The sequence below is a fragment of the Aquarana catesbeiana genome, linkage group LG06 (genome assembly GCF_042186555.1).
Source record: "Aquarana catesbeiana isolate 2022-GZ linkage group LG06, ASM4218655v1, whole genome shotgun sequence".
Lineage (NCBI taxonomy): Eukaryota > Metazoa > Chordata > Amphibia > Anura > Ranidae > Aquarana > Aquarana catesbeiana.
The window spans coordinates 7,092,528-7,110,301 of NC_133329.1; the positions used below are offsets into that span (position 1 = coordinate 7,092,528).

A 17,774-nucleotide genomic window follows, 5' to 3' on the forward strand; every position below is an offset into this window, starting at 1 on the left:
TCCGCCATACTCCGCCATACTCCGCCATACCCCGCCATACCCCGCCATACTCCGCCATACCCCGCCATGCTCTGCCATACCCCGCAATACCCCGCCATACTCCGCAATATCTCGCCATACTCCGCAATACCCCGCCATACTCCACAATACCCCACCATACTCTGCAATACCGCACCATACCCAGCCATACCCTGCCATGCTGAGCCATACTCAGCCATACTCAGCTGTACTCGGCCTCTGTATGTGGCCAGGCTGTGGAAGTCTCACTCATGTGGTATCGCCGTACTCAGGAGGAGTAGGAGAATCTATTTTGGGGTGTCATTTTTGGTATGTACATGCTATGTGTTAGAAACATTGTATAAATGGACAACTTTGTGTTAAAAAAAAAAAAAAATGCGTTTTAACCACTTCCCGCCCGCTGGCCGTCATACAACGTCCTTGACTTTGTGCGGGGATATCTGAATGATGGGTGCAGCTACAGGCATCATTCAGATATCAGCTTTTTCAGCCAGCGATTCTCTACACCATAAGAATGATCATAGCGGCTGTTCTACTGCTTAATCATTCTTACGGGAGGCGAGAGGGGACGTCCCCCCCCTCCCGCGCTTCTACCGACTCACCGCTACGATCGAAGCCAGGATCGTTTTTTTTTAAATTTCAGGCTTCCCAGCCTAGAAGTGTGATGTGGGGTCTTATTGACCCCATATCTCACTGTAAAGAGGACCTGTCATGCCATATTCCTATTACAAGGATGTTTACATTCCTTGTAATAGGAATAAAAGTGGTCAAAATTTTTTTTTTTTGGAAAAAAGCATCAAACTAAAATAAATAAAGTAAAATGAACAATAAAAAAAAAATATATTTTAAAGCGCCCCTGTCCCTGTGTGCTCGCATGGAACAGCCGCTATGATCATTCTTATGGTGTAGGGAATCGCCGGCTGAAAAAGCTGATATCTGAATGATGCCTGTAGCTGCACCCATCATTCAGATGGACGCATACATAAGTCCCGCCCACATATGAAAATGGTGTTCAAACCACACATGTGAGGTATCGCTGCAATCGGTAGAGCGAGAGAAATAATTTTGGCCCTAGACCTCCTCTGTAACTCAAAACATGTAACCAGTAAAAAATTTTAAAGTGTCGCCTATGGGGATTTTTGAGTAGCAAAGTTTGGTGCCATTCCACAAGCGCGTGCAATTTTGAAAGGTGACATGTTGGGTATCTATTTACTCGGCGTAACTTCATCTTTCACATTATGCAAAAACATTGGACTAACTTTACTGTTTTGGTTTTTGTAAAGCACAAAACAGGTTTTTTTCCAAAAAAAACGCGTTAAAAAAATTGCTGCGCATATACCGTGCGAGATAAAAAGTTGCAACGACCGCCATTGTATTCTCTAGGGTCTTTGCTAAAAAAACATATATAATGTTTTGGGGTTCTATGTAATTTTCTAGCTAATAAATGATGATTTTTACATGTAGGAGAGAAATGTCAGAATTGGCCTGGGCACTCCAGAACGCCTGAAGGTGCTCCGTTCATGTTGGGCCTCTGTATGTGGCCACGCTGTGTAAAAGTCTCATACATGTGGTATCGCCGTACTCGGGAGTAATAGCAGAATGTGTTTTGGGGTGTAATTTGTGCTATACATATGCGGTGTGTGAGAAATAACCTGCTAATATGACAATTTTGTGGGAAAAAAAAAAGTAAAAAAAAACCTTGATTTTGCAAAGAATTGTGGGAAAAAATGACAACTTCAAAAAACTCATCATGCATCTTTCTAAATACCTTGGAATGTCTTCTTTCCAAAAAGGGGTCATTTGGGGGGTATTTGTACTTTTCTGGCATGTTAGGGTCTCAAGAAATGAGATAGGCCGTCAGTACTTCAGGTGTGATCAATTTTCAGATATTGGCACCATAGCTTTTGGACTCTATAACTTTCACAAAGACCAAATAATATCCACCGATTTGGGTTATTTTTACCAAAGATATGTAACGGTATAAATTTTGGCCAAAATATATGAAGAAAAATTACTAATTTGCAAAATATAACAGAAATGAAGAAAAATGTATTTTTTTACAGATTTTTCGGTCTTTTTTCTTTTATAGCGCAAAAAATAAAGAACTCAGCGGTGATTAAATACCACCAAAAGAAAGCTCTATTTGTGTGAAAAAAAGGACAAAAATTTCATATAGATACAGTGTTGCATGACTGAGTAATTGTCATTCAAAATGTGAGAGCACCAAAAGCTGAAAATTGGTCTGGTTAGGAAGGGGGTTTAAGTGCCCAGTTATCAAGTGGTTAAATTGCGGTTGGCCTATGAAGTAAGAAGAAAAGGACCTATATGTTGAGGGGATATGCTAGGCCTCGATAGCTCTGAGTGTTAAGCCCTCTCATAATCTCTCTCAATGGTTAGAGGGGCTTACGGTAGTGGGAAAGATCAAGGGATAGACATATCTCCTCAAGCTGGGAGAAGGTACCATGATTCCGAGTAGAAGATATTCCATCCTTCTACCTCTGCCTATTGCCTGATTTCAGTTCCTATAGTTCTGAACAAATTAAACGGGTAAGTCGGTGAGCATTGAAAGAGATAGTCCAAGTAAAACAGGTAAAACATGAGCACGACATACATTATTTGCTGATAGATCCATATGTGGAGAATATTAAGCTATACGGCAAGGAATATAGGTTGTAGACTAATGGGTAGGATATATTTTGGGCGCTCGCTTAGTCAAGGTCCAGTATAATATTTATGTGACAGCCAAGGGGTCCATGAGGAAGCAAACATTTGAAATGTATTATTTGTTAGAGCATAGAGAGGCTCCAGAGAACAATTTAAATGGAGATCAGAGATTACATCAGATAGGTCAGGAGTTGTAAGAGATTTGCAGTTTCTTGTAATGTTTAATTTGGCTGACAAGAGGATATGAATAACAAGGGTTCTGAGATGCTTAGGACCCTAAGACCCTTAAGTGTAAAATAGCTAAGTTACATTAGAGAGGATAGGTGGAGGCAGGGCTGTTTGAAGCAAAATGGACATGCAGGCCCCCACCCCCGGCACGCAAAGCCTACAGGAATCACAGCATAGCGATACAGTTTAAGTTCACCAACACTTTATATAAATAAAAAAGGTTTACAGTGCAAATACTGCTGTTGCATATAATGTGCATAAATTTTGAACATTTTCAACAATTGAACATTTGCAAAAAAACACCACTGTACCATTGATTCAAAAAAGAAGCAATAAGATGGAAATGGGATGGTAAAGAAAGAAGAAAATGGAAAGAAAGCTCTGGTAATTGTTTTTATTATGGTCAGCAAGCTACCATATTTTTATTACTAAATGGGTCTTGATGACTGCCTCCCCCCTTGCTACTCCTCCCCCATGTTCTTTTTAACCCCCCTCCCTACCATGTACCACACGGCAGGAGATTTGGTTTTCTGTTCCCGGCCGGCCGGACTGAAAGGAAGTGAGCACTCAGTGTGTGCACTTCCTGTCAGTCCGGCCGGGAACAGGAAACTGAATCTCCTGTACCGCGCGGACTGCAGGAGGAAGGAAGAGGAGCTCGGCCATGCTACAGGCTGCAGCCTATATGAAGTGGTGACCGGCGGCGCGGCTGCGGCCCCAGGCCAGCTCGGGGGCTCCAAGCAATTGCTTGTTTTGCCTTTCCTGTCGCGACGGGCCTGGGTGGAGGTGTAAATTCAGAGATCAGTTTAAAGATTTGGTTCCAGTAAGAAGTGAGAGATGTGCAAAACTACAATATGTGGATGAGGGATCCAATTTATTATTATTATTATTATTATACAGGATTTGTATAGCGCCAACAGTTTACATAGCGCTTTATAACTTGAGGGTAGCCAGTACAAATATCACCCAGGGAGGTGGTGTAGATAGAGAAAAGGAGAGGTCCAAGAACAGAACCTTGGGGGACCCCAATGGAGAAAGGAAGAGGAGAGGAGGAAGTAGAGTTGAGCCGCATTGTCGCCAACAAGCCGATGAGGTGTTAGGGTATATTTTCGAAAGCTTGCATGGCAGTAAGTACCGTCTATGAAGTTTTTTATGATATACAGTGGAACCTCGGTTACGGCCATAATCCGTTCCAGGAGTATGCTTGTCAAAGCGAGTTTTCCCATTCCTACCCGAGATTTGCTGAGGTCAGCCGTACTCCGGCCTTTCCGTGCAGTTCCGAATGGGACGTTCGGCTCTGCTCGGCTCCGGCGCCCCCCCCCATCTTAGGCCAAAAGCGGTACTGCACACCTCTTTGGCCTGAATCATGCACGTTTCACGAGACAACACTCGCAAACCGAGTTACGATTTTTAAAAATACGAGGTTCCACTGTAGTTGCCAATGGTTGGTGCATAGGGTTGCTTTACAGGTCTCTTTTATTGCTGTATGCCAGGCTGTGTTAGGTAACGTGTTCCCTGGGTCATTTTCCTATTTATTTATAGTGGTGTATTTATGGAATTCATGAGATCTAGAGAGCCGCTACCATGTTTGAGATCTAGTATTTATAAGTACCCTTGATTCAAATTTCCAGAAATATTTTTTGCTGTACTAAATTTAGTCCCAGCTGAAGAGCAGCTTTAAAAATGAGGTTATCTTTGCCCTGAAATATTAATTTCACAAGTAGTTCCTTTTAACCGCTTCCCGACCAGCCGCCGTCATTATACTGCGGCAAGGTGGCTCATTCCCACGAATCACCGTAGCTGTATGCCGGTGCGGGAACTCGCTTTTGTGGACGTGCGAGGCAGCCAATCAGCGGGTCCGGCGGACTCAATGTCCGCCAGCCACCCACGATCGTTCCCTGCAGTGACAGAACAGGGATCTTCCTGTGTAAACAAGGCAGACCTCCATTCTGACGGGGGAGATCACACAGATCCCATCTTTCTGCTATGCAGGAAAACGGATCTGTGTGTTTCCTCACACAGCCCCCCATACAGTTAGAACACACAAACAGGGAACACATTTAACCCCTTGATCACCCCCTGATGTTAACCCCTTCCCTGCCAGTGCCATTAGTACAATAACAGTGCATATGTTTAGGAATGATTATTGGGTTGTCCAATTTCATTTTTTTTAAATTTTACTATCAGGTAACATAAAAACCTTCTTTTTATAAAAAACACATATTTTTTTTTTTTTTTTTGTGCAAAGATCGGTATGACTAAAGTTTTTATAATATTATCCATTATGCACCTTTATTATACGTGCACCTCAAAAAGTATTTTTGAGGTGCACGTCATACATAATTTAGATTTATTTGAATAATCTATTATTCAGGGAAACTTTACTTTTTTAACCATTTAAACAAAAATGAAGAATAACTTACACCAGTTTAAAGCGCCATAATTCCTCACTTTTAATGGAAGGAGTTTGACGGGCCAACATCACAATGCTTTATTTTGAGCCTTTTTTTTGTTATTTTGGCCTATTGTCTTCACTTCAACGTCACAACTTTCCATTTAAAACTTTTTCATTTGGAAAACATTTATTAACCACTTGCTTACCAGGCACTTAAACCCCCCTCCTGCCCAGACCAATGTTCAGCTTTCAGCGCTGTCGCACTTTGAATGACAATTGCGCGGTCATACAACACTGTACCCAAATGAAATTTTTATCATTTTTTCCCACAAATAGAGCTTTCTTTTGGTCGTATTTGATCACCTCTGCAGTTTTTATTTTTTGTTAAAAAAATGTAAAAAGACCAAAAAAAAAAAAAAAAAAATATATATATATATATATATATATATATATATATATATATATATATATATATATATATATATGAAGCTAAGGGGAAAATAATACTGGGAGTATGCTATAGGCCCCCTAACCTGAGGGAGGAAGTGGAGACGGATCTCCTATCACAAATTGGATTAGCAGCAAGGATGGGTAGTGTTGTCATAATGGGGGATTTTAATTATCCAGACATAGACTGGGCGGAGGGAACCGCGCATTCATTTAAGGCTCGCCAGTTCCTTAATGTCTTGCAGGACAATTTTATGGGTCAGATGGTAGACGCACCAACTAGAAATAAAACATTACTGGATCTACTGATTACCAACAATACAGACCTGATCACGGATGGGGAAATATGGGGCAATTTAGGTAACAGCGATCACAGGTCAATTAGTTTCAGTATAAATCACACAAATAGGAAACATAAAGGGAACACAAAGACACTGAATTTCAAAAGAGCCAACTTCCCTAAACTACAAACCTTGCTAAAAGGCATAAATTGGGATAAAATATTAGGAACAAAGAATACGGAGGAGAGATGGGTTTGCTTTAAGAGCATATTAAATAAGGGCATTAGCCAATGTATCCCATTGGGTAATAAATTTAAAAGAGTGAACAAAAATCCTGGATGGCTTAACTCCAATGTAAAAATGCATATAAAAGCAAAGGAGAAGGCCTTCAAAAAATACAAGGTTGAGGGATCATCATCAGCATTCAGAATTTGTAAAGAATGCAATAAGAAATGTAAGGGTGCAATTAGGACGGCTAAGATAGAACATGAAAGACACATAGCGGAGGAGAGCAAAAAAAATCCCAAGAAATTCTTTAAGTATGTAAACAGTAAAAAAGGGAGGACAGACCATATTGGCCCCATAAAGAATGAGGAAGGACATCTGGTTACAAAGGATGGGGAGATGGCAAAGGTATTGAATTTATTCTTCTCCTCAGTCTTCACGAGTGAATCGGGGGGCTTCAGTAACCAAAACTGCAGTGTTTATCCTCATGACACAACACAGGAAGCACCTCCATGGTTAACAGAGGACGGAATTAAAATTAGACTTGAGAAACTTAACATTAATAAATCACCGGGACCAGATGGCTTGCATCCAAGGGTACTTAGGGAACTCAGTCAGGTGATTGCCAGACCGTTGTTCCTAATATTTACAGACAGTTTATTGACTGGAATGGTACCAGCTGATTGGAGAAAAGCCAATGTAGCACCAATATTTAAAAAGGGCCCAAAAAACATCCCTGGGAATTACAGACCAGTTAGCCTAACATCAATAGTATGTAAACTCTTGGAGGGGATGATAAGGGACTATATACAAGATTTTAGTAATAAGAACAATATCATTAGCAGTAATCAGCATGGATTCATGAAGAATCGTTCTTGCCAAACCAATCTATTAACCTTCTATGAGGAGGTGAGTTGCCATCTAGATAAAGGAAGGCCCGTAGACGTGGTGTATCTGGATTTTGCAAAAGCATTTGACACAGTTCCCCATAAACGTTTACTGTACAAAATAGGGTCCGTTGGCATGGACCATAGGGTGAGTACCTGGATTGAAAACTGGCTACAAGGGCGAGTTCAGAGGGTGGTGATAAATGGGGAGTACTCGGAATGGTCAGGGGTGGTAGTGGGGTTCCCCAGGGTTCTGTGCTGGGACCAATCCTATTTAATTTGTTTTTAAACGATCTGGAGGATGGGATAAACAGTTCAATCTCTGTATTTGCAGACGATACTAAGCTAAGCAGGGCAATAACTTCCCCGCAGGATGTGGAAACCTTGCAAAAAGATCTGAACAAATTAATGGGGTGGGCGACTACATGGCAAATGAGGTTCAATGTAGAAAAATGTAAAATAATGCATTTGGGTGGCAAAAATATGAATGCAATCTATACACTGGGGGGAGAACCTCTGGGGGAATCTAGGATGGAAAAGGACCTGGGGGTCCTAGTAGATGATAGGCTCAGCAATGGCATGCAATGCCAAGCTGCTGCTAATAAGGCAAACAGAATATTGTATTAAAAGGGGGATCAACTCCAGAGATAAAACGATAATTCTCCCGCTCTACAAGACTCTGGTCCGGCCGCACCTGGAGTATGCTGTCCAGTTCTGGGCACCATTCCTCAGGAAGGATGTACTGGAAATGGAGCGAGTACAAAGAAGGGCAACAAAGCTAATAAAGGGTCTGGAGGATCTTAGTTATGAGGAAATGTTGCGAGCACTGAACTTATTCTCTCTGGAGAAGAGACGCTTGAGAGGGGATATGATTTCAATTTACAAATACTGTACTGGTGACCCCACAATAGGGATAAAACTTTTTCGCAAAAGAGAGTTTAATAAAACTCGTGGCCACTCATTAAAATTAGAAGAAAAGAGGTTTAACCTTAAACTACGTAGAGGGTTCTTTACTGTAAGAGCGGCAAGGATGTGGAATTCCCTTCCACAGGCGGTGGTCTCAGCGGGGAGCATTGATAGCTTCAAGAAACTATTAGATAATCACCTGAATGACCGCAACATACAGGGATATGTAATGTAATACTGACACATAATCACACACATAGGTTGGACTTGATGGACGTGTGTCTTTTTTCAACCTCACCTACTATGTAACTATGTAACTATGTAACTTTATATATATATATATATATATATATATATATATATATATATATATATATATATATATATATATATATTATATTTTGTTATAAAATTTTGCAAACAAGTAATTTTCTCCTTCATTGATGCACTGCTAGGTGGCACTGATGAGGCACTGATTGGCACCACTGGTGGGCATTGAGAGGTGGCACTTGTGGGCATTGATAGGTGGCACTGGTGGGCACTGTGAGCACTGGCAGGTGGCAATGGCAGGGGATATCGATTGGCACAGATTAGGCAGATGTGCCTCCTTCCTCTTCAGGACCGATGTCCCTTGCACATAAGCCTGTGATTGGCTTTTTTTTCTCCTTGCACTGTCAGCGTGAGGAGAAAAAAAAAACAATTACCAAGCTTTTGTTTACACACGTGATCAGCTGTCATTGGCTGACAGCTGATCACGTGGTAAGGGTGACTCGGTGATCACAGCATGTGCCATGCACGCCCTGCAGGGGGGGGCGCGTGGGGAGGGTGCAAAGGGGAGGCCGTCATATGACGGCCTCCCAGAAATTCAGGTCCGCGCTATATCGAGGATGACAAGAGGTTAATAAAATAAGGCATGAACAAACTACCAACGAACTGTTGCAATATTATGCCACACGACAACCCCACACCAAAGGTCTGTCTTTTATGTACTCACTGCTTACCACTCCTCACTCTGAGGGTAAATCCACAGCTATAGGAACAAGTACTACATTTTTCCACACAAGAGGAGGTGTGGTACAGTTCTCTCAACAGCACCCGTACCCATTCCAGGAACGTCTCCCACTGGGAAACAATTATGAAGCTCTACCACCTCTGGTACTGTACCCCAACAAAACCGGCAGCCATTTTTCCCTTAACATCCCCTAACTGTTGGAGGAACTGCAACACAGATGGATCCCTGGTCCACATACGGTGGACTTGTTCTGCTCTTCAATGATTCTGGAAAGTCGTAACCAGCCTCCTATGCTCAGTCACAGGCGTTAAGGCTCATCTAACACCACAGTTGGCCATGCTAGGGATAGGGTTAACCGAATGGCCAACCACACTATGGTCAATACTTACCCATATCTTGATAGCAGCAAGGCTCTCAATTGCCCGCAGCTGGAAAAATCCTAACCCACCCACCATCCAATTAGTAATTTCTTCGCTCAATGACCAATGCCACATGGAATATATGTTCACCAAAGCACATCTATTGACGACCAAATTCTTCACCCAATGGGAACCTTGGCTTCAAGATCAAAGAAGTAACCCTCTACCATGAACTGGCCTCATCATACTTGTGGACATGACCCTCCCAATCTGGAGCTGAACCAGATGCTACACAGTCTTACACTGAGTCTAAATATTTGATAACAGTCATAATTTTGTGCATGTCTCCTTCCTTTAAAGTGCCTCCCCTGGGTGTGGCCTTCTAACTTTGCATAGATGTCACCTCTACTCTCCTAACTCACATTACTGGCATGTAAATTACCAACCATATTGAGTCCCACAATGTCCCTCCACTCTTCTCTGACCCTGGACGATGTCATGATGGCCTACCCTTAGGGCACCACATTTCACCAACCAGCATTACTAATTCTACTAACTCTACTCTCTGTACCTTTTCTTTGCTCGTCTGCTTCAACTACCCCCTAGCTTGATATTATATGTTGTCATGATTGTGACTTGTGAACTACTAATGTTATACTTTATTGTTCTCATGCCCCTTCCAGGGCATTATGTTGTATATGTGAAAAATCCAATAAAACTTTGGTTAAAAAAATAAGGCATGAACGGGTAAAGTGTGAAAAAAAAAAAACATCGGGTATTTTGCTGATCTTTATAAGAGATTTATGTCTTGGGTGTCGCCGAGGAAGAAATTAATTTGGATGATGATTCTTTTTCTGTAGAGATTCCTTTCTCAGAGGAGCCCTGGTTTAGATTAATCTCAGAAGAGCACAGAGCCAATGAACCCCCCTGTGTGCTCCGGGGGGGTGTCAGGGGGAACTTCTGTATTATAAATTAATGGATGTGAGGCTCATACAACTGTATTGTGACACAAAATGTTACATGGATTTTCTATATCGTTCATGTACCTTTATTCATCTAATTTTCTTTATATTGAATCTGGTGCCAGTTAACGGATCCTGCCAGGTAAGTCTCCCACCACCCTCTTCCCATCACTATTGATCTCTGCATTGGAATCACGAGACAAGAAAATGAAGAAATATAAGAACATTTTCTACATTCTACCAGTCTGGACATACGTATGTGTGTATTTCTTTCTTCATTTGCTTTACAGGTATTCCAAGTTCTTCCCTTTCTTATGAGGCAGATTTCGGCAAATACAAAAACGTATATGTGTCTATATTTGTAGCCTGTATTGCAAATCTGTTTTCTTCATACGTTTAATTTCACATCACTTTTTAAATGAACATTTCTAATGTGTTTTATGAGTTGTTTAATATGCTTATACAATACAGTTAAGTGCTTGTTTTTATATTTTTATATCTTTGTGGGGGGGAAACTACAGTATATTAAAATGGTTTACAGGCATAAGATACATTTTATTTCAATTTGTTGTAATCGGATCTCACTTTTATTGCAGCCAATGGGTTTTACGTAGAATGAGCCAAAAAAAAAAAAAAATACAGTGCCTTGAAAAAGTATTCATACCCCTTGAAATTTCCCACATTTTATCATGTTACAACCAAAAATGTAAATGTATTTTATTGGTATTTTATGTGATAGACCAACACAAAGTGGCACATAATTGTGAAGTGGAAGGAAAATGATAAATGATACAAATAAATATGTGAAAAGTGTGTGGGGGGGCATTTGTATTCAGCCCCCTTTACTCTGATACCCCTAACTGGAACCAATTGCCTTCAGAAGTCACCTAATTAGTAAATAGAGTCCACCTGTGTGTCATTTAATCTCAGTATAAATACAGCTGTTCTGTGAAGCCCTCAGAGGTTTGTTAGAGAACCTTAGTGAACAAACAGCATCATGAAGGCCAAGGAACACACCAGACAGGTCAGGGATAAAGTTGTGGAGAAGTATAAAGCAGGGTTAAGTTATATAAAAAATCTCCCAAGCTTTGAACATCTCACGGAGCTCTGTTCAATCCATCATCGGAAAATGGAAAGAGTATGGCACAACTGCAAACCTACCAAGACATGGCCGTCCACCTAAACTGACCGGCCAGGCAAGGAGAACATTCATCAGAGAAGAGCCAAGAGGTCCATGGTAACTCTGGAGGAGCTGCAGAGATCCACAGCTCAGGTGGGAGAATCTGTCCACAGGACAACTATTAGTCGTATTCTCCACAAATCTGCCCTTTATGGAAGAGTGACAAGAAGAAAGACATTGGTGAAAGAAAGTCATAAGAAGTCCTGTTTGTAGTTTGTGAGAAGCCATGTGGAGGACACAGCAAACATGTGGAAGAAGGTGATCTGGTCACATGAGACCAAAATTGAATTTTTTTGGCCTAAAAGAAAAACGCTATGTGTGGGGGAAAACTAACACTACACATCACCCTGAACACACCATCCCCACCGTGAAACATGGTGGTGGCAGCATCATGTGGTGGGGATGCTTTTCTTCAGCAGGGACAGGGAAGCTGGTCAGAGTTGATGGAAAGATGGATGGAGCCAAATACAGGACAATCTTAGAAGAAAACCTGTTAGAGTCTGCAAAAGACTGGAGACTGGGGAGGAGGTTCACCTTCCAGCAGGACAACGACCCAAAACATCCAGCCAGAGCTACAATGGAAGGGTTTAGATCAAAGCATATTCATGTGTTAGAATGGCCCAGTCACAGTCCAGACCTAAATCACATTGAGAATCTGTGGCAAGACTTGAAAATTGCTGTTCACAGACGCTCTCCGTCCAATCTGACAGAGCTTGAGATATTTTACAAAGAAGAATGGGCAGAAATGTCCTCTCTAGATGTGCAAAGCTGGTAGAGACATCCCCAAAAAGACTTGCAGCTGTAATTGCAGAGAAAGGGTGTTCTACAAAGTATTGATTCCGGGGGGCACCATACAAATGCCCCCCACACTTTTCATATATTTATTTTGTATCATTTATCATTTTCCTCCCACTTCACAATTATGTGCCACTTTGGGTTGGTCTATCACATAAAATCCCAATAAAATACATTTACGTTTTTGGTTGTAACATGACAAAATATGGGAAATGTCAAGGGGTATGAATACTTTTTCAAGGCACTGTATACTAATCTCATAGACAGAACAATTGCCTAATATAAAAATGAGAGCGCCTATCTTGTGGACCTTAATCTACAGGTTGGACTCTCTGAGTTGCTTTAAAATAACTATATTATTTCTAGAAACACTTAAAATGTGTGGTTTTTTTTTGTCTCTGACGTGGAAAATAATCACTATTTTTTTTCTGTGTCTTGGGTGATGAACAACTGATAAAGCCAATCCATATTGATTTTTTTTTTTCTATAGCCAGTATTGGAGATTTTTGTTGAAAAATGTTACCCATCGTGTGTTTTCTGCATAACTTTAAATGTACATTCTCAAATAAAGGCTCTTCATATCTGAGATTGTCCATCAAAATCTGTAAGCTGCAGGAAATAAAAGGTTATTTTTATATATATATTTTTGGCACCTTGTCCTCAATAATGTATTTCTACTAAATAAAAATGGGCAAAAATATTTCAACGGGGAATCAGGCGGTTTTGAATGGATTCTTCCTCTCTGGATTGTCTGACCTTCCAGCTCTCCAGCTTCCTCTATTTCTCTTCTTCCTTCTCATCTACCTTCTGACATTAATCTGGAATTTGCTGATCATGGTCCTCATAGTCACCAACTCTCACCTCCACGTTCCTATGTATTTCTTCCTTGGGAACCTGGCTGGATTGGACCTTTGTTGTTCTTCAGTCACCATCCCAAGATTGCTATTTGACCTTCACACCAAGATGAGAAAGATTACCATAACAGAATGTATATTTCAAGTCTTCTTCTTTTTATTATTTGCCACATCTGAGCTTTTACTGTTGACTGTCATGTCCTATGATCGATATACCGCCATTTGTCAGCCGTTACATTACACACAGATCATGAGTTGGAAGGTTTGTGTACAGTTGGCGTCCATTGCTGGGTGTCTCGGTCTTACCACTGCTTTAGTTCATACACTGTGTGCATTAAGATTAACATTTTGTGGATCAGATATTATAGAAAGTTTCTTCTGTGACCTTCCTCAGTTGTTTCAGATCTCCTGCAGTGACATCAACATCAACGTTCTGCTCATCTTTCTCGTGGGTGGATTTGTTGGAGGTGGGTCTCTGGTACTGACCTCCCTGTCATATATTTATATATTCAAAACTGTCCTAAAAATGCAGATTAAGGGTACGAGAAGTAAAGTTTTCTCTACGTGTTCCTCTCACTTGACTGTGGTGTTTATATTTTATGGCTCACTGATGTTTAATTATTTTCAGCCAACTTCTAAACATTTTCCTGGTGACAAAGTGGTGTCTGTTTTTTTTTTTTTTTTTTTTTTTTTTTTCAATTTTAAGATGTTTATTGAAGCAAAATGTAAAACATCAACAATTTTTTTCCCACGCAGGGGAGAGGAGCAATTATCAGATTTTGAACATGTGGGTGCATTTATAATCGGGGATCACATGAAATCTTTGTATAGTATTAATTGACATCTGTACTTTCAATGTAGCAACAGTAAAGTAAAGATTCTATATAATCTAGTTGGGTGATCGTAACAAGAGGGCGCCTGCCCCAGTGACCAGACACCCCGAAATGGGATCATGCTGTGTCTGGGCCCTACGGGCACCGGCCCTCCGTTAGGAGGTAATTTCCCAACAGCTTTAGAACTTTGGTGCAAAGTCAGACATTTAGTTTCTAGAAAATGCCATAAAAGATTAACAAACATAATCTCGGCGTTAGTGTCTTTGAGAAATAGTACCTTTAACATAAGAACCAAAAAGGACTTGAAAGACATTTGTATAATCTTGTATCTACAAGTACACTTCCCACCATTCCGATTCGATGGGAGAAAAGGCACCAAGAAAAATTTTATTTTATTAATAAAGTAATAAAAAAGGAGAAGATAAAAAAGAAGAGAAAAAAAAAAAAAAAAATAATAGAGGAGAAAGAGAAAAGAGGGAAGCAGTACGAAAGAGATAGAGAGGGGGATGGGAGGATTGAGTGAGGGGGGGTTGCCAGGTCCAATGAGGGGAGTCGTATTAGAGTTTCACGCAGACGGGCAGGGAAACTTATTTAGCTTACTGAGAGACAGAATTAGGGATTAGAGGGTCACTCCAATGTGATGAGCCCATGGGTCCCATATACGTTTGAATTTCTCAGTCTTGTCAAGAATGATATTAGAGATTTTCTCCTGATACATGATCCAGGAGATTTTCTGTTTGGCTATAGGAAACGAAACTTTGGGAAGTTTCCATGCCCGGGCTATTGTAATTTTGGCCCCGATAAGAATGTAGTGGATTAAAATCTGGTCATATTTAGGAATTTTGGGGATTTTTTGATTTAATAGTGCTACAGTTGGGGTTTGTGGAATCGCCAAGTCAGTGACTTTGCGAATTAAATTGAATATTTTGTTCCAATATCCCCTGATGCGTGGGCATTCCCAAAATATATGTAAGAGGGTACCCAAGTGTCCACATCCCCTAAAACATGTAGGGGAAGAATGAGGGTAGATCTTAGCTAGCCTAGTGGGGACTAGGTACCATCGTGTCATGACTTTGAGGTCTGTTTCTGTAAGGGAGACACTTAGAATCCCTTTAAAAGCGAACGCTACATTAGAATGCCATGTATCGAGATCCCATTCGAATCCAATATCACGTTCCCAGGATATCATATAGGGAGCTTTCTCTGGAGGATCAGCTAAAGCTGAGTATATTAGCGAAATTCCCCCTTTCATGTCCGTGGCTGAGGCGCACCATTGTTCATAGGGAGTGGTTTGAAGTGGAAGCTGTTCCTGGGATAAAGTGGAAAGTAGGAAATGTCTCAGTTGGTGTAAGCGGAATTTTTCTGATTGGGGCATTTTTAGTTTCGATGTGCATTGTGCTAGAGTGAGGGGACCACCCGAGTTACAGAAGTGACCTATTCTGTACATTCCTTTATCAAGCCACCATTGAAACGCTCTTATATTTGTGCCTGGGGGGAAAAGGGGATTGTTAAAAATATGTGCTAAAGGTTTCCATGGCGATATTAAATTGTGTAGTTTGTGCATGGTATCACATAATGTGAATGAATGTGAGAGAGAGGGGGAGAGGATCGATGGTCTAGTCTTATGGGGGCGCCATAAAAGGTAATCTATTGTGAATTTGGGTATAGCTTGTCTTTCCATCTCTATCCATTCAGGTTTGGGGCCTCTGTAGTAAATAGCTGAAAACTGGCTAAGTTGTGCTGCCTGGTAGTACCACCAGAGATTGGGTAGTCCAAGACCCCCTTTTTTCCTTGGTCTATAAAGAGTTTTTTTAGGGAGCCTGTGGTTTGATTTATTCCAAATAAATTGGATGATCGAGGATTGTAATTTGGAGATATGAAGTTTGGGGACAGGGATGGGGAGGGAGCGGAACAAATATAGGATTCGCGGTAGTAGCGTCATTTTGACCGCATTTAATCTTCCTAGCCAAGACAATTTGTGTAGCGACCATTGATCAAGATCAGATTTAAGTTTTTTGAACATAGGGGGGTAATTAAAGCGGTATATTTGCTCTATTAGGGGGGTTAACTGAATACCTAAGTATGTGATGGAATTTGGTCTCCAGACAAAAGGGAAGTGTTCCTTTAGACTCTCCACTGTATGAGATGGGGTGGATATGTTAAGTGCTATGGATTTGGACATATTCACTTGTAGACCCGAGATCCGTCCGAATTTGTTTAGAAGAGAGAAGATATTGGGGGTAGAGATGAGGGGGGAAGTGATGAAGAGTAGAACATCATCTGCGAAAAGTGCGCATTTGTGTGTTGACTGGCCACATTTAACACCATGTATATCCGGGTGGTTTCTTATTGCAATAGCTAAATTTTCTATGCCAATGGCAAAGAGAAGGGGTGATAAAGGGCACCCCTGTCTAGTTCCTTTGGTTATGGGAAAGGGTTCAGACAAGTGGCCTTGGATCCTGATCTGGGCTCTGGGGTGGGAGTAGAGAGCTGCAAGGAGATTTAAAAAGTGGGAGCCGAAACCCCATCTCTCTAATGTTCCGAAAAGATAAGGCCATGTAATGGAGTCGAAAGCTTTTTGGAGGTCAATAGACAGGAGGTATCCTTCCTGGGATGGATTACCATCCCATTTTGACTGCAGTATAGATATGACATCTATCGCTCGCCTTATCTGGTCCGGGCCCTGCCTCCCTGGTATAAATCCCACTTGATCCCTATGAACATATGCTCCTATAAAGGAGCCTAGTCTGTTGGAGAGGATTTTGGTCATTATTTTAAGATCATTGTTCATGAGGGATATCGGTCTGTAATTACTGACTAGGCTTTGATCTTTTCCCGGTTTGGGTATGACCGAAATATAGGCTAGATTTGTTGCTGGGTCTACGGGTGAGTCTCTGCTAAGAGAGTTAAGGTACCGGACCAGATAAGGAGCCAAGGGAGTACCGAATTTTTTATAATATAGTGACGAGAACCCGTCAGGGCCAGGGGCTGATCCCGTTCTAGTTTCTTTTATGACTTCCAATACCTCCTCTATAGAAATGGGGGCTTCCATTAGGGAGCGATGAGAGTCAGAAATTTTGGGGAGGGGGATGCTCTCAAAAAATTTGTTTAGTGCTTGGGCCTTTTCTTGACTAGGGTGGGAGTATAGCTTGGAATAAAATGAGTGGAATGTCTCCAGGATTGTCTTGGGGTTTTGTGTTAATGAGCCCGAAAGCGATTTAATTTTGGGTAGAGCTTGGTATCTATGTCTGGGGGAAAGTTTTGAGGCCAATTGGGGACCAAACTTATCAGTATTAAGGTAAAATCTCCCACTGACCCATTTGAGGTGATTTTCTGCAGAAGATGTTAGTGCGGTGTTTAAGGCAATCCTAGAGGCATCCATCTTGGCCAAAGACATGGGAGTGGGGTTTTGCTTGTGCTGCTTGCAAATGAGTCGGAATTCTTTTTGCAATTTTTTAATGTCAATTTGTTTTTCTCTTTTAAGTTTCGCTGCAAGTTGTATAAGGTTACCCCTTATTACCGTTTTATGAGCTCCCCATAAAGATCCTGGGGAAATCTCCGGTGTGTCATTAAGGCGGAAGTATTCTAGGATGTCTTTTTCTATTATGGTGCAGTGTACCGGGTTGGATAAGAGAGTTTCATTAAGGCGCCATTGTGGTGGGCTTCTTGTGTGTAAGAATCCGCTTAGCTTGGTTGAGACCAATGAATGATCAGACCAGGGGACCTCGTTA

At 41.2% G+C, this 17,774-nt stretch overlaps 1 protein-coding gene across 1 annotated transcript; it reads left to right on the forward strand.

The window, feature by feature from the left end:
- Window positions 1-13,043: 13,043 nt before the first annotated feature.
- Window positions 13,044-17,547, forward strand: LOC141147445 (olfactory receptor 5AS1-like). The gene is made up of 2 exons (XM_073634680.1): window positions 13,044-13,860; window positions 17,528-17,547. Exons 1-2 carry the CDS (start codon window positions 13,044-13,046, stop codon window positions 17,545-17,547), a joined length of 837 nt encoding a protein of 278 aa, XP_073490781.1.
- The last annotated feature ends 227 nt before the right edge of the window (window positions 17,548-17,774 follow it).